Source organism: Stegodyphus dumicola, chromosome 2 (genome assembly GCF_044657685.1).
Source record: "Stegodyphus dumicola isolate Sdum_Otavi_A_Nest chromosome 2, ASM4465768v1".
NCBI classification, from domain to species: Eukaryota; Metazoa; Arthropoda; class Arachnida; order Araneae; family Eresidae; genus Stegodyphus; species Stegodyphus dumicola.
The window spans coordinates 212,031,599-212,055,877 of record NC_140769.1 but is presented as its reverse complement, the minus strand read 5'-3'; the positions used below and the strand labels follow the sequence as shown (position 1 = coordinate 212,055,877).

Sequence of the window (24,279 nt, the reverse complement as noted above, 5' to 3'; positions counted from 1 at the left end):
CAGAGGTCTAAAGCAGATTCCTCGATTGCCCTTGTATAAACCAGATTCTCGACACTGCATTTGATGTAACTAATATTTCAAAAGGTGAATGTATAAGTATGCATATATATCATATGTGTATGTAAGACCTTGGCGTTTTGGGATTAGAATCGAAATGAATCCAAATCTCTGAAACTAGTTCAGAAAATCTCAAAGGAGCTTATAATTCAGATAGATAACTTTTTAAGTTGTATATATTAGTAAAAGTTCTGAACACACTACAGCCGGCTGGTGGGCAAATGGCTAAAGTCACTAAACACTGATAGTTCTACCGGGCTCACTTTCTAATAGTTCACTGATAGTTCTACCGCGCTCACTTTCTAATAGTTCACTGATAGTTCTACCGGACTCACTTTCTAGTAGTTCACTGATAGTTCTACCGCGCTCACTTTCTAATAGTTCACTGATAGTTCTACCGGGCTCACTTTAATAAAAGAAAACTATGAATGTATCAAGCAAGCTAGCTGCATGACACATTCATAGTATTTTTCCTGTATATATATTCCAGTTTATCTTACTTTATATCTTTATTATAGAACCATCCCTCATCACAGATATTGTGCAGTTTCCCATAACTCAGTCATATTCCATTGTGAGTTCATTAAGAGCATTTTTATTTAGATTTATATTTTCATATTTTAATACAAAAATTCAAATTAAATTTTTAATTTAAAATGGTAATTTAACAGTACAATCAATTTTCAATTTATTGGGGACAGAGTCACCGGTTACTTAGCTTCACGTTTAATCAAGGGCAGTTAAAACAAAGGAAAGCCTAAAAACCCGTGTTGTAACTAATATAAAAATGGTATTAAGGATTTGTCTGAGTTTTCAAGCAATTCATTCTGGAGAATAAATTCATTTGATTTATGTAAATTAAGACGCTATAGGAATAAATTACCGTTATTTACCTGGAACTGGGCTGGAACCATTATTACTGGTCTGACCTGAAAAGTTTTGGTAATTTGTTTATTTTAATTTTAATTAAGTTATTTATTAGTTAATTCAGCATTTTAGAATTATTAGAATAAGTAGGCGTGAAAATAATTGAGTTGCTAAAGTGAATAAAATTTAGTTGCTAAAGTGTTACCAACATGAAATTTCTTACAGATACCAGTCTTTTGGATTTCAAACAGAAAATAAAATATAAATTGGAATTTTATGCTCCTGCATTATTATTATGACTTGTTATGTATGTTTTAAAAAGTATCTAGAAAAGTTTTTAATTTAATTATTGTTTTGTGAAAAAAGTAAAGAAAAAAATTACAGACAATTTGGGGGGGGGGGGTGGTAAGCTTTGGATGTTAACGATCCCTGAAAGGGCCTCTTTTTATAGTTAATCAGTTGAGATTATCTTTATGAATAAGTAGAATATCGAATCATGGTATAGGATATTAAATGAATATGCATTGAGACTAAGCTGGGAAAATTATTTATTTTCTGTATATTCAAAAAGTGAAAAAATATATAATGTAATTCTATAAAAAATATTTAATGTTTTTTAATTATATATCACGAATTAACGCATTCTTATTTAAATCAATTAGATTAAAAAGTAAAAAAATAATGTTTTAAAAAACTGCATCTATTGCTTTTAAGTAGTTAGTTAGCTAATTAATAACGGACAGATTAAATATGAAAGAATAATAGCTTCCGTTTGTTTTTCTGTATGGCAAGACTCGAATGAAATGTGAAATAACGCAAAATCGCTTTTCGGAAATAAAAGCTGTTTTTGGCTAAAAACAAAAGTGTAAATAACAGAAGATTAAACATCATTAAATAAATGGTCCTAAAGAACAATATTTCCAAAAAAAATTATTACAACTTTCTGTTTTTTTACTGTACAAGGCTTATATCCGGATTACGCCCAATTAAATGTTACGACTGAAAAAAAAAAAAAAAAAAAATCTGAAATGTTTCAGATTTTAAATTACGTCCAAAGGGGCGTTTTTTTAACGTTTAGAGTGTTACCTTTATTTATTAAATATCATGTTCTTTGCACTTAAACCATAAAGTTCAGTTCAAGAGCAATATCGCAAAATAATGTTAAATTAAGCATATCTTTAGAATTTCCGATATACACAGTCTCGCGAGCTGGAGATAAAAGTATTTTTTTTCTATATAACGTTGCCATTTCTCGCTTTTAAAGCATTGAGTTTGTAAATCAAAAATTCGTTAAAGTTTTACAAAATATAAAATCTATAATAAAACAAATTCCAAATTTGGGATTTCAGATGCCCATATTCGCAGTAGGATTTCGTCATTCAAAATTGGATGGCTCTAGGTACCATTGTTTTATCACAATGCGAGAAATAGACAATCATTTATGCAGATTTTTCATTATTTAATTTCTTCAAATATAATGCAGGACTCTTAACATTTTGTGGCAACAGTTTGAAAAGTGAACCGACATTTATCCGTCCGACGCAAAATCGCAAAACGAAAACAATAGTCCTTCAGGGACAAAGCCCCTTTGGACTAAAAAATCTCCGAAATACCATAACATTGTTTTTTATTATTGCAGTCATTCAGTACATTTTTCTTTTTCGTATTTCCCGTATACAATTTAGTTTTACGCTGATGCTCTGTGGTAGTAATTCTGCCATCGTTACGGAAAAAAAAAAAAAAAAAAAAAAAAAATCATCTTTATTAAAACAGGGTCGGTTAACTAGAAGTTAATCATAATGTGATAAGAGAACCAAATATTAGTAATTAATAAGTGTGTATACAAAACGGCAAAAATTTGATTATCTTGACATTTTCAGTGCTAACTAATGACCGAGTAGATAAGATTACTGAATAAGATTACAGAAAAGGAGAGCTACCCAAAACTATCTACAGGAATACCTCGCATAGTCCGGCTTCGATTAGTCCGTATTCACTGTAGTCCGAATTAAAAATCTCAAAACAAACTAAATCTAATAAAATAAAATAAATAAAAAAATATAATAAAATAAAATAAATTCTAATAAAATAGTAGGCAAAATTAATTTTAATGCATAAGTGATCGATTTTTTTTCTATCATCAAGACTCTTTGTAAGATTTTAAAATATACGATACGGTGCATATTTCATTTTTTTTGGGGGGGGGTTCTCCGTTGTTTATGTATATATATATACCTATACTTTCAAGACTTTCATTCTTGAACTCCCAACAGCTCTCTCTGGACAACAGTCGAATATAGTATAAAGAATGCTTGAAACTTTGAGTATATAATGGGAATGGATTCCAAAGCTGAACATAGCTTTACATTTTGCCGAACGATAAACGATATAGTTCGTTATTACAGAGAAATGACTGAAGTGAAAAGGCCAAAGAAACACCTGCAGACATCGATATTGAAATTTTTAGACAATGCGATGAAATTACAATAAATATGCATTTTAAAAATTATTCATAATAAAGAAATTTGAATTTTTAAATTTTATTTGTTGAAAAACCGTAAGGGAAAGAAAGATTTTTTCGGAGGAACGTATTATTATTTTTACTTTCTTGTACGAAGTAAAGAAAGTATTGTAATCTCGAAAACTTTCGGGTATCAGTTTTCAACGAAAATATCCATTTTTACCGCTATCGAATACAGTTTGACGATGTATTTGCATGACATCTGTACGTAAGGCCAAAATAAAGGACTTTTTTTCCCCAAAGCGTTTAAAATGGATTCAGAAGAGATTTTTTCGTGATGTCTGTACGTACGTGCGCACGTATGTACTAAATCCATCTCGCCTAACTCAAAAACGGGTAGCCTCAGAACGTCGAAGTTTTGTTTCCCATTCTGTTACTCTGCTCAGTGAGCTCAGTTTTTTTTTTTTTTTTATTCTTATATGTTGGTAAATTATGCATTATTTGCTTTAAAAATTATTGAAGTATGTTGTTATCCGGTTTAAGTTTTTATCTTCCGGTTAAAGTTTTTACGCCTTGAGTTAATCTGGTTGTAGAATTATCAACAATTTAAAAGTTGTTTAAGTGTGGCTAAACCTGATTTTCTTACCATAGCTGCCATTTTTGTTAACATTTGAAGCGTAGCAGAATAGTGAATTAAGTCAGCTTCTGCACCTTCTATGTCTTTTTGCCGAGTGGGACAAAAAGTAAACTTTGAGTTTTGTGCATCTAAAAATCTGCCTTCTTGCCTGCTGGCCGATTTGCTTGTTGTTACGTTAAACTCTAATTTTAATTGTTTTAACTGTATTTTGTGTTTTATATTTTTCAATTTTTGACAAAGGTATTTTGAGGTTTTATGTATTTTTGGCTTGCCGCGAAGTGAAAACTGAATTAACTATATCTCTAATGAAATTTGAAGAAACAAGTTTAAATGAAATGCAGCAAAAAATAGGTATAATTTAATATTCCGTATAAGAAAGTCATGTGGTGTGCACATCAGATTATTTTGCATACATTTAGTTTTTCATTTAGTCCAATTTCAAATAGTGTGAGATAATTGCGGAAATGGTTAGCCAGGCTATGCAAGGTACTGCTGCATCTCAGTTTGAAATGAATATGTGAGAAAGATTTTTTGTTTTCAATTTAAGTTTTAATAACCGTTTACTGTTGATCAGTCTCAAATTAATGTGAATTGTATTTTACCATTGTTGGGTTATTTCGCGCTTGAAATAGTAAAGCAAAACTAAAGACCGTTTTCTTTCGTTTTAATTATAAATTAGAATTAATTTTAACCATGATCGAATTCATATAAATTGTATTTCATCGTTGTTCGATTGTTTTATCGAAGAAAGAAGTGCTGTTCATTAACACGAGTTTAGCTGGGGGGACAATTGCGCGTATGGGTATCATAGAGAAGAAAACTCATCTTTCAGGCCAACGCTGACAGGTGTCCAGTTACTTGCACGTGTTTCCTTAAGCGGAGTAGAATTTTCCGCGAAAAATCCACAATTTTCCTTTTCGGCTCAACCTCCCCCTTCGCCTGCTCGGGGAATTTAACGACTTTGTACATCGAAAGAAGTTTTTTTTTTAAACATTACAGGAGCTTCATACTTTCTAAAAGCTGAGGGTTACAATTTTACTTTCCGAAGCCAATAGTAGCCGAGAAGAGAAAAATAGAGAAATAGAATTACACATCACAAGAATGTGTAAAGAATATCTAAGAGATTTCTTTCCTGTTTCTTCCCAAGCAACTATTAATTTTAATAAACTTGCATAGTATAAATTTAGACAAAGTTGCTTAGTTTTATTGATTCTACTATTTGTTTCCACATTATTCTTTATAACATAAAAATTTAATAGAATTTTTAGAATTTAAATCATGAAAGCACTCATCAAATGTTTGTAATATCATTTATACGGTCGTCACAGGAGACAAAAGTTTAGTTCACACTTAATAACTTCAGTAAAAGAAACTGACTTGTGGAATACGCTCTTCCTAGACTAAAAAAGGAAATCAAAGAGTATATCAAAAATAATGTTTGCAAAATTCTTTTATGTAAAGGGAATTATTGCTCACTCACTGAAATCGTCTCTCCAGTGATGTTAATCGTTGATGTGACATTTCAGTATAATATTTTGAAGCATAGATGATGGTATTCATTCAGAACACACTGTGCACTCACAACGGCAACGTTTCAAGACACTGCGATATGAAGACACTAATTGAAATACATATATAATTGAAAGAATACATTAGTATTTCAACATTGTATATTTTACTGTACAACTAAACTACCTTAGGTACAAAATATGTATACCTATCTATACGTAATTTAGTAGACATCCTAAGGTAGTAGCCGAATGTAGTAATGAGGTATTAAAGCGTGAGTAAAATATTAAAAAATAGAATATTATACGTATCAAAGAACAAAATTATTTTTATACTTTTTTTTTAACTTCGTATGTTTAACGGTGCTACCTATGAAACTAAAAACGTAGTATTTCTCTTGGTGCGGTATCAAAATGTATGAAAAGTAAAAAATTTAAAAATAACTTCATAATGGATATACACATGCACTTTATGCTAAACAAATGAATTACACGAATTAAAGTATGTATTGCTGGAAAACAATTAAAATATTTTTTAAGTTTAATAATAAATACATTATATACAAAAAAAAAAAAAAAAAAAAGAAAAGAAAAGAAAAGTTTTCCTCCAAAATTTTGTAATGGTTTTTTTCCTTCCATTCTGACGATTAAGTATGTGCTGAAAAACTAACAGAACTGAAGAATAAATCATTTTCCAACACACATTCAAAAGTTGTTCAGATTACAGCCTTTATTATATTTTGCACATGTCTTAGAAAACTAAAATAATTTTTCAACATTTATTTTCTTTCTCTTTCCATCGTTACACGTATCCTAGAAAAAATAACAAAATCGACAGCTAAAACATTTTTGAACATATGCTGCAAAGATGTTTAACCTTCCCAAATTTGTTACTTTTCCTTCCCATTTTACACCCACAGGAATAAGACAAGATTGGTAAGTAAAACCTTTCCGGACACAGATAGTCCATTAGTCCATTTTCAGAAATGTTGCAATTTTTTACATTTTGTTGCCATTTCTTCCCGTTTAATGATAACTCATGTTCTAGAAAACAAATAATTTTCGAATGCAGGTTCAGTACTATTTCAGCTTCTGAATTTTATTGTTTTCTTCTTCCCGTTTTTAATTACATCTGTTCTAGAAATCCAGTAAAACCGTTAAGCAAATCTTTTTTCAGACACAGTAAAACAGGTGTTGCAGCATTTGACCATCTACTTCTTCTCCCCTTGTTCCCGTTTTATGGCTACATTATGCCTTAGAAAACTAACCATCCGAAAACAAACTAATTTCAAAACAGCTTCTAATGTTGCTTTAACTTTTGAAATTTTACCATGCCTTTTCCAATTTCATGATACAGATATCCTACAGGGAAAATAAATAAATAAATAAATAAAAATTTATTATATATACAAAAATTACTTGTGTATAATGCAATGTACTAATGCAATCTACTTGTGTATAATGCAATACTTGTGTAATAAATGTAAAAAGCAATATCTCTTAACACAAATATTAATTATCCTAATAAAAAAATTAACCAACTTTCTGTTGCAAATCTTAAGAATTCAAATGGTATATAGGAAGTTAAGAATTTAGTTTCCTAAAAAAAGCATGCAAAACTTTTTATATAATTGTAACCAATCAAAATTGTGCTCTGTGGATGAGATAATTAAAAATATACAAATATTAGCTAATAAAGAGAGAGGGAGGGGAAGGGAAATTCCTTCTGTTGTGCCTCGCGAAACACATGCGCGTCAGAATAAAAAGATTGCGATATGCGTGTATAATTAGTAATATTTTATCTCATATTTTCAACAGTCAGCAGTCTAGTATACAAAGCATTGAATGAAAAACTTGCCAAAGAATGAAACTATTCAAAATCATGCGATTTCATCAAAAAAGATAAAGTAAAAGAAAATCTGATTCGAGTTTTAAAAAAATTCGCTTCGAGGTGCACTGGCTTTTGTCTAGATGCACCTATGTACCAAATTTCGTAGCCCCGGGTCTAGCTTACGCGCAGCACGAACGAAAGACACACACAGACAGACCCTTCCATTTATTTTTCATTTATGTCTTCTCTCTTTTTAATGTCAACATGATTAGTGAAGAGTAACATTTCGAGAATGGTTATTTTAGAAACTTACTGAAGGTGAGAGGAGCATGAATAGAGTAATGTAAAATTTTTTGAATTTTGCAATTTAATCACGCAAAGGAGAAAAAAAAAAAAAAAAAAAAAAAAAATTAGCTAAACAATACTGTCATACTGTTTAAAACTCTTAATAATCAATTAAGATGCTAAGTATTATCTTTCCGTCTGTCTGAGTTTAAAGCAATAAATAATATCTTTAAACTCCTTACTTTTGAAAAATTAGCAGATTTTCATACAAAGTAACTTCTTAACTTAACTCGCTACTCGGAATTTTCTATAATGTAAATGTGTAACATGAAGACGAGTCAATATCTGGTAAAAAAAAAAAAAAATCGTTCGCTTCTACTAGGTTTATACTTGTGCCCTGCAATTAATCAGAACCTAGCCCAAACAAAAATATGACAATGCGATTAAAATTCAGATTTATATTAAACATCAAATCACATTCACATTTGTCTTCAATTATTGTCGAATTTATTTCTTTTCTGTCCTAGCTCAAACAGCTCAGAGCTTTCGCCGATTTCAGTGGCGCTATTTTTTGGTTATTTATTATTTTTTTTTAATTATCGAAGTTTAATTAACTCTGAATACCATCGAAGTTCCCTGAAATGTGTGTAATGACACTTTTTCTGTTCAGACTATGATAGGTAATATATACAACAAGTTAGCTATCAGTGAGTCACTGCAACGTTTTTGGTAGCTCATGTAAAAATAACTTAATTTTAAATTAATATTAAAAATCAGTATAATAAATACATGGCTGTATAATAAAGTCAAATCATTCGCGAGATACGTGATTAATAACGCTGTAGCTTTAAAATGTTTGAAACTATTCTGTTGTACCGGGAACTATACAGAACTGATTTGAAGAACTATTGTTTCATAGCAAGTTTTATCAGAAACAATTCAACCTCAGTAGGAAGTTTGATTTTTGATATTTTCAAAGCATTCGTCATTATTAATGTAACGCGTAAACTGCTAATAAATGAGTTAAACAAACATAGTCTAATCCTGCTTTATTTCGCAAAGTCGTAAAAATGCTTTATGTAGGCAGGTAGTTATCAACTTAAAAGTTTAGAATATTACATATGTACACGAAGTTCAGCCATAATCATATCAATATATAATAATGCGATATACTGTTATTTACACTGTATTGTTATATAGTGTATTTTATTCAAAGAAGTTGTAAGGAAGCCAAGCAAATGCGCTTGAATTCAAGAACTAGAGAGGAAGTGGGTATTATCGTGACCTTCGAGGGGCGAAGGAGTGCTGGAGGGAGAGAGAAATCACAGAAAGAGGCTGTGCAATGGAACACACGCAGTGCTTTTCAAAGTCCTGCCGGCAATGACTGACCGGCGAAGGGGGAAGAAATTTTTGAGCGAAAGAGTGTGGCTACCGCAAAGAAAGAAAGAAGAATGCAACAGTTCACAAACTCTGCCTCATCCTGTCAAGCAGAATCTGACAGGGATAAAAAGCGTTCTCCGAATTGCCCTCCGAATGCGTTCCGGAATTCGCCTCAATCAACACCTCTCTCTCTTTCGTTTCGGTGGCTTGGCAAATGCGGTCAACAGCAGGAGACTGACGTTAATTACGGAAGGGAAAAGTAAACGGCTGTGTCCGGGATCATAAGGGGAGATATATTTAAAAAAAAAGTGTTTTTAGGTCTCATTCAGTATCAGTATATCATTAACGTAATTAATGAAACCCATTTGAAACCAAAATAGGATTTGCATTAGTAAATTATAATTAAGAATAATGGCCTCCATTGTTCTGATTATTACTGGAATAATTTAAAGATTAAATCCGATAGTATCTTAAGATGTTTTTGCAATTGAAAAAACAAGAATATAACTCATTTTGATTCACCTTTCTTTTCTTTATGAATGACGAATATCTGTTTGCCATACACGTGATCAAATAGGGAATAAGTGTTTAATCCGTAAGATTATAAGTATTGATTAACATTTCCTATAACTACTTCTAATTGAGGCTTTCTAAGAGCAACCCCCTTAATTTTGACTTTCAGCTTTTAATTTTAGACTAAAATATGTGCATAGAATCTACCTTTAAACAATGCGATTTTTTTTTTAAACAATGTGGCATGAGAGTGCCTAGTAATAATAGTTTTAGCGTCGCTAAGAATCATTTTCTGGATTCTCATATTGATTTTTTTCCAAAAAATATTAAAAGCTGCAATTGATGAGTATGAGCAATGCATAATACATACATATATAATGTAAGCATACCATAAAGCAAAATGAACCCCAAACAAAAGCTGATCGACTGCTATTGAACTCTAAAGAGGGGTTTATCAGAGGGAAAATGGCAATTAAAATCAATTAAAATTCCATTTAATTGATTTTAATTATTTATTTACTGTATCAATTTATTACTTATTGTAATGGATTGGAATATTTGAATATGAATTAGCTGAATACTTAAGAAAAATATTATGACTGCGAGAATCGGGGGGGGATTTTCTTGAATATTTGCTTTCTTATAGAATGCAGATGAATTCATTTTTACTCAAAGAAAATCAAAATTTAGTAGCTAATTAATCTGTCCTGTATCGAGCACTTTAGTTCAGTGATCCGTATTAATGTGCGCTTTTTTTTTAATTAAATGCTTCAAGAATAATTAGAAAAGGGCATAATTCTCTTCTTACCCTTAAATTCTTCAATAAAAAAACTGCATTTTCAGCTATAACCAAGTGAAATAATTTTCTAAATATAATGCAGTGTAGAAAAAAATAAGATACATAAAGGTCTAGGAAATGGAATCAGCGTTGCGATTCTCTTTAAGAAATATGGTGAAGCTTAGCAAAAAGTCTACGAAGTGAAGTAATTCCATAGAATATTTTCTCTTTATGATATAATTGCACTCAATTATACTTTATAAACGACATGCAAATACTATTTAATGTATATGTGTGGATGTGTGTGTGTGTGGCTCACTAGCGGCTGAGCTGTAAAACCATTGAACTCTGGCAGGTCGATCCGGGGTTCGAATCTGGATCGACGGGGATGGCTGTATTGGCGTTTTCGAGGTTTTTCCCACGTGTAACGTGCATAAGAGTCAGTTTTGCTTAGAAAGTTCTCCACGAGGCACCCTTACCCTTAGGCAAATAACCGTCGAATGCTTTGCTATAATCAAACAAACCAGACCAAACAATAGATATATAAATAAGTAGCTTAAAAACTGCTATATTTTAAGTATACTTATCAAGTAGTATTTCAATATACATAATGATTAAAAGAAAGGAAAAGTAGGATCCTAACTGATTGTATAATAATGTAATCCCTATGAAGGCCCTAACAATTCTTTCTCACTTAAAGTCGTAACCCAAAAAGAGAACAAATTAAACTTCAGATACGTATACAATACTGAATCTAATACAACAAATACAAAATATAAAAATAAATTATATATGTACGAAACCTAACTAACTATTTATATTGATATTACGTAAATATACGTATGGTAATGAACATTGTATAATAAAGATATTTTATACCTTGTTCTATATTTGGTTCCATTTATATATACCTACACATAGATATATATAATTTAAGGATTCCATTTAAGGATTATAGTAGTAGTTAATACTACTACATATAAAACACAAAAGTGCATCAATAATGTATTTTTCAGTATTATTTAACTTCCTTCTTAAGAATTTTCTGCAGTCTAGTTTGCGTTATTTTATTCATAAGTCTCAAATAAAAACAACTATTGTTTATATGTCATTAGAAAATTAACCAAAAAGCAGCGACCACAATGTAATTGAGAAACAGTCCTTAGCCGTGAAAAGGTTGAAAGCTATTCGGTTATGACTATTATCTCAGATACTCAGCTACTTCGCATACATGGAACATAGCATTCGAAATGAAAAACTCAATATTTACTACAAATTCATTCGTGTAACAAATATCTGTCTTTCTACACCTATCGCTTTAAAAAAAGATGTTATTTATCTTACAGTTTATCGTTAAGTAATACATTTTCATTGTACAAAATTGCATTCATTCGAAGAATTCAATTTGTATTTTCCTCTGTATAAAACTGAATGTAGAGAAGTTAGATGTTTAAACGACCCCCAAGACCACAAGCAAGATTATTCCCTACTTTTCAGCCCCCCCTGTGAAAACCATGGAGGTAGGAAGTAAGCCTCCATGGTGAAACATGGTGAAAACTCCTTTCCTACCTCCATGGTGAAAACAGGGGTTCTAAATTTAGGACCTGACCCCATATAAGGGTATTTCAGAAATTCTTTCTGCTTTCAACTTGTGCTCCAAGATTGAAAGAGAGGAAATACCCAAGCACAAGTTGAAAGCAGAAAGAATTTCTCGTCCCTTACGTGGACTCCTTATTCATTTCTTTCACAGTAAACCCTTAACGGTTTGTTCATTTTTCCTTTAACCAATGCTTTTTCTTATTTAACTCAGTTTCCTTATCGAAGTTGTGGAGGTAATTGCATTAAGTTGCAAAGGTACTCCGGAAGACAAACACCTTGGGCCTTGGGCCGAATTACCCTCCGAAATCCGAGTTGTAAACTAATAGTGACAAACAAAAGTAAGGTTCTTTGCAAGTGACAATTTTCGTCCCCCTCATTTAATTACATCCTTCCAAAAGTTCCACTTCTAATATTTTCGGGAACTAAAAACCTGCTCTAATAAATTCATTGCACTTCCTGGAGGGAAAGGGAAGGAAAAAAAAAAAAAAAAAACCCTTTGACATGGGGTGTGGTTTTTTCTATTCTTAACCATCAAAGGGCTAGTTTTCCACAGATAGACGGGCATACATTCAGTTACAACCAGTTTTTAATACTGGCGTATTATTAAATAAAATTCAAAGAATTTTCTGCTGAAATTTTGCTTTAGGTATATAAAAGAAGTCCCATGACCTTCTTATTTAAGGGTTCCGGTGTGCTCCGGTTAGTGTATTGTGCATTTAATTATGGCAAAGCACACTAGGGCTATCTGCCTAAGGGGAGAGATGCCTTCGTGGAGGACTTTCTGAGGGAAACTGGCTCGTATACACGTTACACATGGGGAAAACCACGAAACCAACCTTGCAGCCAGCCCGTTCGCGGGATTCGAACCTCGAACCGAACTACCAGTCAAAATCGTAAAAAACAACCTTGTATTTAGCGTAGGTATAATAAAACACTCAATCAATTTCGAGGGCAGCTAAAGGTCCCTCCTCATCAGGAGAAAGAAATACATAGAAAGAAGAAAATAGGAGAAGGACTTGAATGATAGGTTTTAGGAAGAAATTTCTAGGAAATTTTGTGAGAAAACCCAATAAGTAAACTTTCAAAATAATGGAGAATTGAAATTCAAGCACAAAATAATTTTAAGGAACGTTTTTTCTGTATTATTTTAAGTATTAGTAATTATTTATTATTTAAATTTGGGGAGATCCCTTGTACTTGATGTTTTCTGCAAAGAAATTTTATGTCAGGTTCCAATTTAGTTAGCATCGGTCTCAAGTCTCCCCATTTTATTATATCCAGCCGATTTCTCTCTCTCTCTCCTTTTTTTTTCTCTTTTTTTTAGCAGCAAATCATTTATGGCACTAAATCCGCATTCAGCTAAGTAGGAAGATGGAAACGGTAACAATAGTTGTCTTGCACATTTTGTTGCATTTGGATATTTGATTTCGGATTGCTTACAAACCATGCCATTGCTCCTTTTAGATTAAACGAGCCGATATTCGGCCAGCTTTCGTCTGGCTTTTAAACGTACCCGAAAAGGTAACAAACGTCGTATCCAAGCACCTCTCGACAAACGTCGAATATCCAATGTATTAAATTTAAAAACTGCAGAGAATTATCGCCCTCATTTTTCCGAGTGGCAACAGTGCTGATATCAGCAACAATAGCAACAGTGGATATATCAGCATCAGTGGCTGCGTGCCATTGTTTCTGATATAATAAGAGAGAATTATGGATTTGACCTCATTTGAATTTTGAAAAAATCGCTTCAAGGTGCACTGGCCCTTGTCTAGATACCCATGTACTAAATTTCGGAGCCCTGGGTCGATTAGCTTACGCGCAGCACGAACGAAAGACATAACACACAGACTTCCTTTTATTATATGTAGAGATAAAGTTTTAATTGACTTATCATTATGCATTTCTGCGAGTTCTTCTTGATACTGCATATTTGAAATATCAGCCAAATCGACTAACATTGGCTGCATCATCCAGGTTGGGAAGTGAATTTGTTTCAAATCAATCTTTCTTTTAAATAAACTCATAAAATTGCCCATAAAATTGCCAGATGATCGACAGTAACATGTATAGCGGTATCAGTCACTTCACATTTTTGGATCCAATGAAACTTTTCAAAATTTTTGTTGTAAAGATATACCTGACATAATTAAAGGTAATGAAACCAAATATCTTCGCTTTTACATCGACAAGAATTTTATTTGCTCCTTTAAGTTGTTTATTTAATATATTTAATTTTTCAAAAATATTGGCTAAATAACTCAGAAATGCCTTCGACAGACATCGTACTTCAATATGAAGTAATAAGTCTCATATAGTTTTCATTTTGCTCTTCACAAAGTAACTTGAAGAGACGTTCGCATTTGGCACTAGCTTTAATACCATAGATACACTTTATAACTGAATTTAGTACTTCGCTAAGAACAGGCCAAATGTTTTTAGCTACCATGTTTTCCCTATGAATAACATAATGCACCAGAAACATTCTGGATTCTCATCTTTCATCAGTTTTGAGCAAACCTTTTTCTTCCAAATCCTATTAGAAGCACCATCTGCAGCTCAAGATATTACATTTTTGTTGGTTTATTTTTTACATTTAAGCAATTTTTTAGCTTACTGTAAATATCTTTGGAGTTAGTGGTGCTTTCCAATGATTTACAGAACAACATTTCTACGGCAAAATCACCCTTATCAGTATATTTTACGTAGGTTATAAGTACGACCTCACTGTCTCTCAATATTGATTCATCCATTTGCATGTAAAATTTTCTTGTTTTCAGCTTTCCAACAAGTTGGATTTCAGTATACTCAGTCATTTCATCTATTCTTCTGCTAACAGTATTGTTACTTAGTGGCATAGCTTTTAATGTCTTTGTCATCTTTTCCCATAATCATTTTAAGAAATGATGATTTTGATGGTTTTATTAAATTCTTCCTTTAGTATGCATTTCCCCAGATTTAGCGATGAGTAATGAAATTTGATAATTGTTACGAAGCGAATATTGATATCTAATGCGTAGTTCGAAAGGCTAGTGATAACTTGACGATTCTTGTTCGAACGCTAATTTTGTTTTGACGAATATGCATCAGTGGTAAATTTGATCTTGATTTGGATACAAAATATTCATGATGATATCTTTTATATATTTAATGAAAGCACCAAAATATATCACAGCAATACACATACATAGCAATGGCGAACCACAGTTACATAATGTTAAAAACACAGAATTCTTTTGGCGCAACGGCGCCCTCTATACTATGAAAAGTTCTAACACACCCCACCTGTGCTCTTTTAAGAGCACATTAAATTTACATATGAATAATATATTTAGATATAATCAAAATCAATATGCACAAATTAATACTGAAAACTACATTGCAAATTAAATACAATACACGAAACAAACATATATATATAACTTTAAACTTCAAAAGGATAGATTAATTGGACGGGTCTTCGATAAAGTCCTTGAGAAGTACGAATCAAACATGAACGCACATACCCATCCCTACCTTTATAAACTTCTATAATTCCAATAGGCCATAAAAATTTTGATTTCGTCGACCCCTCCAGCAATACAACCTCACCCATTTTAAGATTCCTTTCAGGAGATGGATTTAGAAAAGTATGCGCAGACCGTAATTCGAGGAGATAATTCTCTTTCCACTTTTTCCAAATTTGTTTCAAAAGATTAGTTTGATACAGTTTTCTCCTAGTCAAAGTCTGCCTGTTCAATGGTTCATTCCTGAAAAGGTCGGCGAAATGTACAGGATAAGAAATATTTTCTTGCCCTGGAAACAAGAAATGGGCAGGTATAAGAGCTTCTGGCTCTTTTATTTCATTATGGACATAAGTAAGAGGTCTATGATTTAAAACTAACTCAATTTCTGATAGAATAGTCATCATTTCCTCAAAGTTAAGAAGAGCCCTTCCGAGAACCTTTCTCAAAGGATCTTTGATACTTTTCATAAGCCTTTCATAAAAACCACCCCACCAAGGCGCGTGAGGCGCAATATATTGCCAAGTTATGCCGTTTATTGATATGAAATCTTTCAATTTTGAATCTATTATAATTTTTGCAAATTCTTTAAGAATTTCATTAGTGGCTCTTAAGCTCTTAGCATTGTCGGAAATGATAACTTTACAATTTCCTCTCCTAGCTAAAAATCTCCTTAATGACAAAATAAAATTTTTTGTTGACATATTTGTGATTAATTCTATGTGCACAGCTCTAGTAACACTGCATGCAAATAATGTTATGTAAGCCTTTTGAGGCGTATCCTTTCCTGATTTTATTAAAACTGGGCCAGTGAAATCTATGCCAGTTACAGTAAAAGGAGGGTTTTCAGTAATTCTACATTTAGGTAGTTGACTAGTTATTTGTTTAGCTGGTTTCAACTTATACTTTCGACAAATTAGGCAGTTACCTAATACTCTTTTTATAATTTGTCTACCTCGTGGAATCCAAAATCTAGACCTAATTTTGGCTAGCGTCAATGTAACTCCACCATGAAAAATTTTATTATGTTCTCGAATAATAATTAACTCTGTAAATTTAGACTGCTTAGGAAGTAGTATAGGATGAGCTTCCTCCTTTGTAAACGCTCCTTGTTCTAACCTTCCTTTTATGCGCAAAACACCACAACTGTCGAGAAATGGGGCTAAATTTGAAAGTGGAGAGTTTTTAGGAATCGATTTACCATTTTTAAGGTTCTGTAATTCTAAGTTGAACTCTATGTTTTGCTCATGTTTTATCCAGTCTATTTCAGCATTTTGAAGTTCTTCTGCTGTGAGGGGACCTGCAATCGTTTGTCGTTTTTGAAGTTTATTAACAAACCGTTTAACTAGTGCAGTTACTCTTAGTACTTTTAACAAACAACTATATTTCCTTAAATCTAAAATAAATTTCGAATTTTCTACCAAACAGTTATTTTTCACTGTACTTTCAAATTCTTTTTTTAGCTCTAAGTCTACGTCTGTAGATTTTAAGTTGTCTCTTTCAGTAGGACAGTATTCAGGTGATTGGCTTAGCCACGGTGGACCGTGCCACCAAAGATGGTTTGTAGCTAAATTTGCTGCAGAAATTCCTCTGGACAAGATATCTGCAGGGTTATCCTTACCAGGGCAATGAGCCCAATTATTGGTATCTGATAAAGATTGAATTTCTTCTATTCTATTTTTTACGAAAGTTTTGTATTTACTAGCTTGTCCCTTAATCCAACATAATGTAATCATCGAGTCGGTCCAAAAATAACTAGAAGTATTAAATTTAAGACATTTACTTACTTGATGGACTAATCTTGCGGACAATAAAGCTCCCATTAATTCCAGTCTTGGTAATGTAAGACCTTTCAGAGGAGCTACACGACTTTTAGAACAAATAAAACTGATACTTATCCTCCCATATTCAGATATAGCTCTTAAATACAATACAGTTCCATAGGCTAAAAGAGATGAATCTGAAAAAGAATGAATTTCAAATGAAATAAATTTACAGTTCAAATTTGAAAAATAACATCTAGGAATCTGGAGATCTTCTAAGTGTTCGATTTCACTGCACCACAACTGTCACTTGTGATCCAGTGACGATGGAAGTTTATCATCCCAGTCTATGTCATGACTCCACAGTTCCTGTAGAATGCACTTCAGCGTTATGATGAAATGCCCAAGAAATCCGATAGGATCATAAACACAACCCACTACTCGAAGAATAAACCTTTTCGAAGCAGTTCCGTTCTTGACAAACTTTGATAATTCTTTCACGTTAAAAGATATACTGTCCGCATCTGGATCCCAAACTAGACCCAACACCTTGGATGGTGAGTCAAGTCCTGTACTTGAGCTCTTTTCCTCATCGATTTCGAACTCAGCATCTTTCCACAGCTTACGCAGTTCCATGGAATTGGTTTTCCATTTTCGTAATATCATGCCACATCTTTTGAGAATTTCTACACTTTCAGTCGTAATTTTCAAAGCCGCTTGCAAGTCTTCTTCGCCTCCAATCAAATCGTCGACATAAAACCATTCTGACAGTAATTTGCAAGTATCAGGAAATTCTTGTTTACATTTATCAAAATGATATTTCAGAGTTGCAGCTAATAAATATGGACTTGGTTTTAGTCCAAATAAAACTCTACTAAAGTTCATTTCTTGATATGAATTAGAACCGATATCATCAATCCAGAAGAATCTAGTAAATTTTCTGTCACTAGGATCGATCAAAATTTGTAGATACGCTTACTTTATATCCGCTGTGAAGGTGATTGTATTTTGTCGAAACTTTAAAATCATTTCAAATAGATTCGGATACAAGTTTAGTCCTTTAAATAAACAGTCATTAATTGAAAGTTGTCCTCCTTCATGAGAAGAACCATCAAACACGATTCGAAGTCGACTAGTAGATTTGTCCTCGCGAATGACAGCGTGGTGGGGTAAGTAGAATGACTGCTCAGAATATGACACTTCAGTATCTGACGACGAATTCTCAATGATACCTTCCCTACGATAATCATCAATTACCTTTTTATAATCCTCATAAAAAGCTGTATCATTTTTAAATCTCCTAACCAGACCATCGAAACGTTTCCGAGCTACTTCTCTATTATTTGCTAATTTCTCCTGCATACCTGGTTTCCACGGCAACTTTACACAATACCTTCCATCTACGAACCCAACAGAATTATTAAATTCATCAAGTATCTCCTGTTCCACTAAAGTCAAACACTCCGCTTCCTTGTTTTCAATACCTAAACTTTCCAGTTCCCAGAAACGCCTGAGTTCAGCTGATACAGTGCTTTGATCACCTAAAACTAAGTTCACAGCAGTCGTTTTACTCATATCACCACAATTTCCCTGCAAGGACCATCCAAGTTCTGTGTTTACAGCTACCAAAGACGTATTTAACCTTTCAAAACCTTTTGTCAATTTCCAATAAAAATCTATACCTATTAACAAGGAAATTTCATTATCATCTGACGCTTGATTATAACCCCACGTTAAAGTTAATCCCTTGGCTTCCATTTCAGCTCTTGTACGCTCATTCGGCAAATTAATCGCCGCCCTCGAAATTTCATCTGTTTCCAACGCCTGTATTACGACTTCATTTCCATCTAAAATATTTCGCAATCTCACTTCAACTCTGCGACATGTTTGCAACCTAGGATCCTTTGCTCCAAATGAATAAATCTTTAATGTTTCTGACCCTAGACATTTTAATCCCAACTTCATAGATACATTTCTTTTAATAAAACTCTTCTCACTACCGTTATCAAACATTGCAATAACTGTACCTGGCGATTTACGACCAACAATTTCTGTCCTAACACACTGCAATAAAATCACATTCCTATCATTTACAACTGAATTAGAAATAGTAGGCTGAATTTCCAATTCCTTTGGTTTTTCTTCTTCCGGTTTTGAATTAGATTTACACTTGCTAGAATTTTCAAATTTAAAACAAATAGCTTTGGCGTGTCTACCAAAGCAGAATGAACACTGTTTAGCATTACATTTTTTGACAAAACAGTTTGTGTTACAACATAACAGACATCTCCTTTCCTTAATTAATTTATCCCTTTTTTGTTGCACAGTCATGTTCTCACATTCAGTCTTACAGTGACCTTGACCGCAGAATAAACAAACTTCGGAAGTTTTCGCCATAAATTCTGTTACTGACGCGTGTTGATTATTGCGACTCGGAGGGAAGTTTCGTTTCTGATTTCGAAAATTGTTTTGTTTGTGTTGGTTAGAATGAAAATTATTATATGAAGATACATTATTAGAATTAATACGGAATGCCTTTTCTCTTGCACTAATAGCATTGTGTAAAAACTTCATCAATTCCTGTAAATCATGACAATTATTTATATTTTGCTTCGAAAATTCAAGAGTCAATTCTCCTGGCAGATTTTTTAGTATTATGTTAGTCAGTATTGTTGTGTATGTTTCCGATTTGACATTTAATTCCTCTAAACATCTAATTTGAGTTTGGGCTTCAAAATAAAGGTTACGAAGGGCCTGAATGTTAGAAGCATTTTTTACAGGTGCCAGATTTGACAAGTGAGCATTTATTAAAATGTCTCTTTGGCCAAATGTTTCCGAAATTAATTTAACAGCCTGTTTATAATTCTCTGGAGTAATTGAGAATCCTTTGATGCTAGCTAGGGCTTTACCACCTAATAACGACTTTAAATAGCAAAATTTGTCAACCTCAGTTAAATTAAAATTATTATGCACAGAATTCTCAAACTGATTCCAAAAATCTAAATATTCTGAAGGCTCACCATAGAATCGAGGAAGCGAAAGTTTAGGAAGTTTAGTTCTGTTTCCTAAATGCAAAGTTTTATTTTCTACGTGAACATTTTCTGGATTTACTGTTTGTTCACCTGACTGATATGGAACTTTTCCAATTGATTTAATTTTGTTTTGCAACTTTACTTTAACTGGTATTATTTTTTCGTTATATTCATCTACTGTGTTAATTTCATCCTTAATTTCTTGTTCTTCTTTCAACAATTCATCAATGTCACTATTTAGTATGTTAATAATTTCAATTTTACTATTCAACTGTTCTAAATATGAATCACATACATCTATATCAATATCTGATTCATTCAAATATATGTTTATTTTTTCTACTAACTTTAATGTTTGTTCACGATGTGTGTCACGCTTAGTTCGAAGCTTTAACAATTCAGCCATTTTCACAGTTTCTAGCAACAAATTTTACCCCTCAAATACTTTAACAATAAATTCTAATTCTAGAATTCTAAGAAAACAAACTGTAATTTTCAACAACAAATCACACTTCAAGCATTAACAACAAATTCTAATTCTAAGAAAGCACAACATTTTCTTACTTGCAAATATTCAGTAAATGCGAAACCTAAAGTTGTAAATTTTTACCAAACAAGATCAACGACATCAAACAACCCTACTACTTCAACAATTACAAAATATTCTATTCAACCAAATTTTCAACAAAACTATTTACTCACCCCACCATTACGATAATTCCCGGCGACAGCACCACATGTTACGAAGCGAATAACGATATCTAATGCGTAGTTCGAAAGGCTAGTGATAACTTGACGATTCTTGTTCGAACGCTAATTTTGTTTTGACGAATATGCATCAGTGGTAAATTTGATCTTGATTTGGATACAAAATATTCATGACGATATCTTTTATATATTTAATGAAAGCACCAAAATATATCACAGCAATACACATACATAGCAATGGCGAACCACAGTTACATAATGTTAAAAACACAGAATTCTTTTGGCGCAACGGCGCCCTTTATACTATGAAAAGTTCTAATAATAATTAACTTCAAGAGCACGATTAACAACTGCATTACGAGCAGTAAATATGGACTTTAATACTACTCTTTAATACAAAATTTTTCTGTGATGTCTTAAAATAATTCAAATTAATATGAGCATTATTTTTCGCCTTCAAATGTGCCTCAAGACGACCTCGTTTCATTGATTCGTTGATCAGGCATTGCTGGCATAAAAGATAAAAAGGTCACAGTTCATCGTGTATAGCGGGTATGAAACCACATTGTAAATATTCCGCCGAACAGTGACGAACTTTTTTCTTACTTGCACCACTTATTTTACTAAGGGCTGAAAGAAATAAATATAAGATCAATTTAAAACTTCTTCACACCGCTAAATATAAACAAAGTTGAAAGCAGCTGCTGTTGCCGTTCAAGGGAAGAATAATATACCCGTTGCTGTTCTTACAGTAAAAAGTAAAATAAATTCTGTGGCTGGTATGTGAGAATAAAACGTCTGGAAAGCATAATGTGTCAGCTATTTAAATGCCCTTTAAAAGCATTTAAATGTCCATGTCTACAGCGAAAATTCTTTATAAATATAATTTATATAATATTATATTTTATTTATTTCGTGGTTTTCCCCATGTGCAACGTGGATGTGAGCCACTTTCTCTTAAAAAGAGCCCCACGGGCCATCCCTTCCTTTTCGTGCAGTGCCTAAGGGCGGAGCACGTAATATGTAAACAAAATCCTTAAAATATGTAGGTCTACTATAAATGTAAAATATTATTACAAATTTTGTATATATATAAATAATTTTATGTGAATATTATATGTGAAATTGTAGAATCTTTTGTATAATATAACATGAAAAGTCTGAAAGACGAAGCTGTGCCGTAAAAATAAGATTACCAGGGTTCGTCCGGTCCTTAAAAGTCCTTAATTTCGGCCGAAATTGGCAGAAGATCCTTAATTTTAATCATCTGAAATTTCGGTCTGTTTTTACGACCGCTATTTTGACTGTGAATTAATATTTTGGAGGAATATTTTTGGCTATTCCCTGGCAAAATATGGTTATCTTTTGAAGGGGTTCATAATTCATTCCTGTTTCTAATATAAATGATGGGATACTTGAGTTTCATAGTGAAAGAAGTGCAACATAAGCATTTGGAAATTATTTCATTTTTTCCAATGAGGAGCTCTTACACAACTTTTCGCTTTTTGGTGATGTGAATTCTGTTACTAAACGGTTCTAAATTTCTCGACTTATCAACATTTTGGCGATTTTAAGACCAGTTTTTGTAGAAAATTTAAAATTCCGAGGTCTTGGAATTTTTCGAGGATTTTTTTAAAACATTGTAACATTGATTAATTTCATTAAAATAATGGTAGTATATTGAAATTATATTTAAAAAATAACATTAAAATAAAAATTTTTTAATTTTCGCTCTCATATTATTGTAAAGTTCTATTTGGGCCACTTATTAAGCAATATTTTGAATTAGAAAAATAAACAAGCTATAATGCTATAAACAGGGTTCTTAGCGGTCCTTACAAGTGCTTATAAGTCCTTATATTTGAAACAAAATTATAAAAGCTCTTATAGGTGCTTACTTTTTCTCTAAAGCACTTTTGTTTTTATTGTCCCCCCCGCATCAAAGCCGCAACTAAATAAACAACTTTTTCTTTCTTATCTGCAGCGTCAGATTGTGAATCATACTTCCGGAAATAGCTTTCTCCGCATTAACGTAACCTTTAATCTTTGATTCGCGCGAGTAGAGACAGGTGCATGTCGTTCTATTGGTCAAAGAGTTGTGAAAGGGGTAGAAAATTCCGGTATATTTCATACACTTTTCCTCGCACATACAGACTATAGACAAAGAATCTATAGACGTTCCAAATCCCACGAGGTCCGTTCATATTCGCGTTTATTACGATTGTTATGCGGAATAGTATGCTATTCAGGATTAATGTCCAGGAATAACTAGAGGAAGCCAACATGAATTGAGTAAGTATAAGAATAGCTTTTCATCACACCTTTATGTTTTTTCCTGCATTTTGAGAATTACATAGTTGTCAACGTGTAGCAATCTACCATAACTTCGGTCTGCAGTCTCGCGTATACTTGTTCATCTTGATTTTTTTTTTTCCCTTTTCTATTTTATTGCTTGTAGACATTTTATGCATACTTATGTATATTATATATTTTTATGCATCATATCTTATGTAATTTCTCTTGTATTTATTTGTATATTTCTTTTCTTTACACTTTAATTGTTGTTAATTTCTTTTCCTCCTTTATTTATTCCTTTACTCATCCATCACTGGTAGCTTGGCACATCCTTGCTCCCTTCCTACCCTGTTTTCTCCTTTATATCTAACTACGTGAATTCACTGTTTTCAGGTTTTTAACCGTTTTCGTCCCATATTCGTCCTCTTCTCACTTTAACTTCATCTTCCAGCCATTTCCATCGTACCGCACCTTGCTGAGCCTCTTCTGTGCTCTGTTTGTCAAGCAATCATTCTCCCTTTCTTCATGGCACCCATCATCTTCGATGTCCATTCACTTCAATTGCGATGGACTCGGCGGCCGTGCGTAGTAGCCATTTTTTTCACAAAAGCGAATGCCATTTTTCTTGAAACTAAGCAGGGAATGAGAAAATTTTTCAGCTTTAACAACTTTCTTTTCTACCTAAGGGACAGAGAATGCAACGCAGGCAGAGTCGCCAGCCTAGTACATCGTGACCTCTCGCAGCACAGACTCCCTAGACGACCACTTTGTGCATGACTCTTGTACGGAAGCTAGTGCCGTAAAAATCACCTTTAAAGGAGAGTCCCTTTTCCTTGTAAAGGTCTACAACCCCCTCAGCATCCCCTTTCTGAAGATTTGTGTTAGTTCTTTTGTTCCATTTCTACTATGCCCACCGTTATTCAAAGTGATTTTAATGCCCATTCACCCTTAGGCTGCTATCACACGTCAGTTTGTTTCGGAAGAATAACTGTTTGGAACAATTTTTCTGCTTTGTCACGTCAGCCAATCACCAATGATCGCTTTGGGGTTAACACAGGGGAA

At 32.7% G+C, this 24,279-nt stretch overlaps 1 protein-coding gene across 1 annotated transcript; it reads right to left on the bottom strand.

Annotated features, from left to right (window-relative positions):
* Window positions 1-6,242: 6,242 nt before the first annotated feature.
* On the bottom strand, window positions 6,243-21,629 carry LOC146998827 (uncharacterized). The gene is made up of 2 exons (XM_085811709.1): window positions 17,207-21,629; window positions 6,243-6,892 (listed from the first exon to the last, which is right to left on the bottom strand). Exon 1 carries the CDS (start codon window positions 20,618-20,620, stop codon window positions 18,158-18,160), a length of 2,463 nt encoding a protein of 820 aa, XP_085667835.1. The 5' UTR covers window positions 20,621-21,629; the 3' UTR covers window positions 6,243-6,892; window positions 17,207-18,157.
* Between the last annotated feature and the right edge of the window lie 2,650 nt (window positions 21,630-24,279).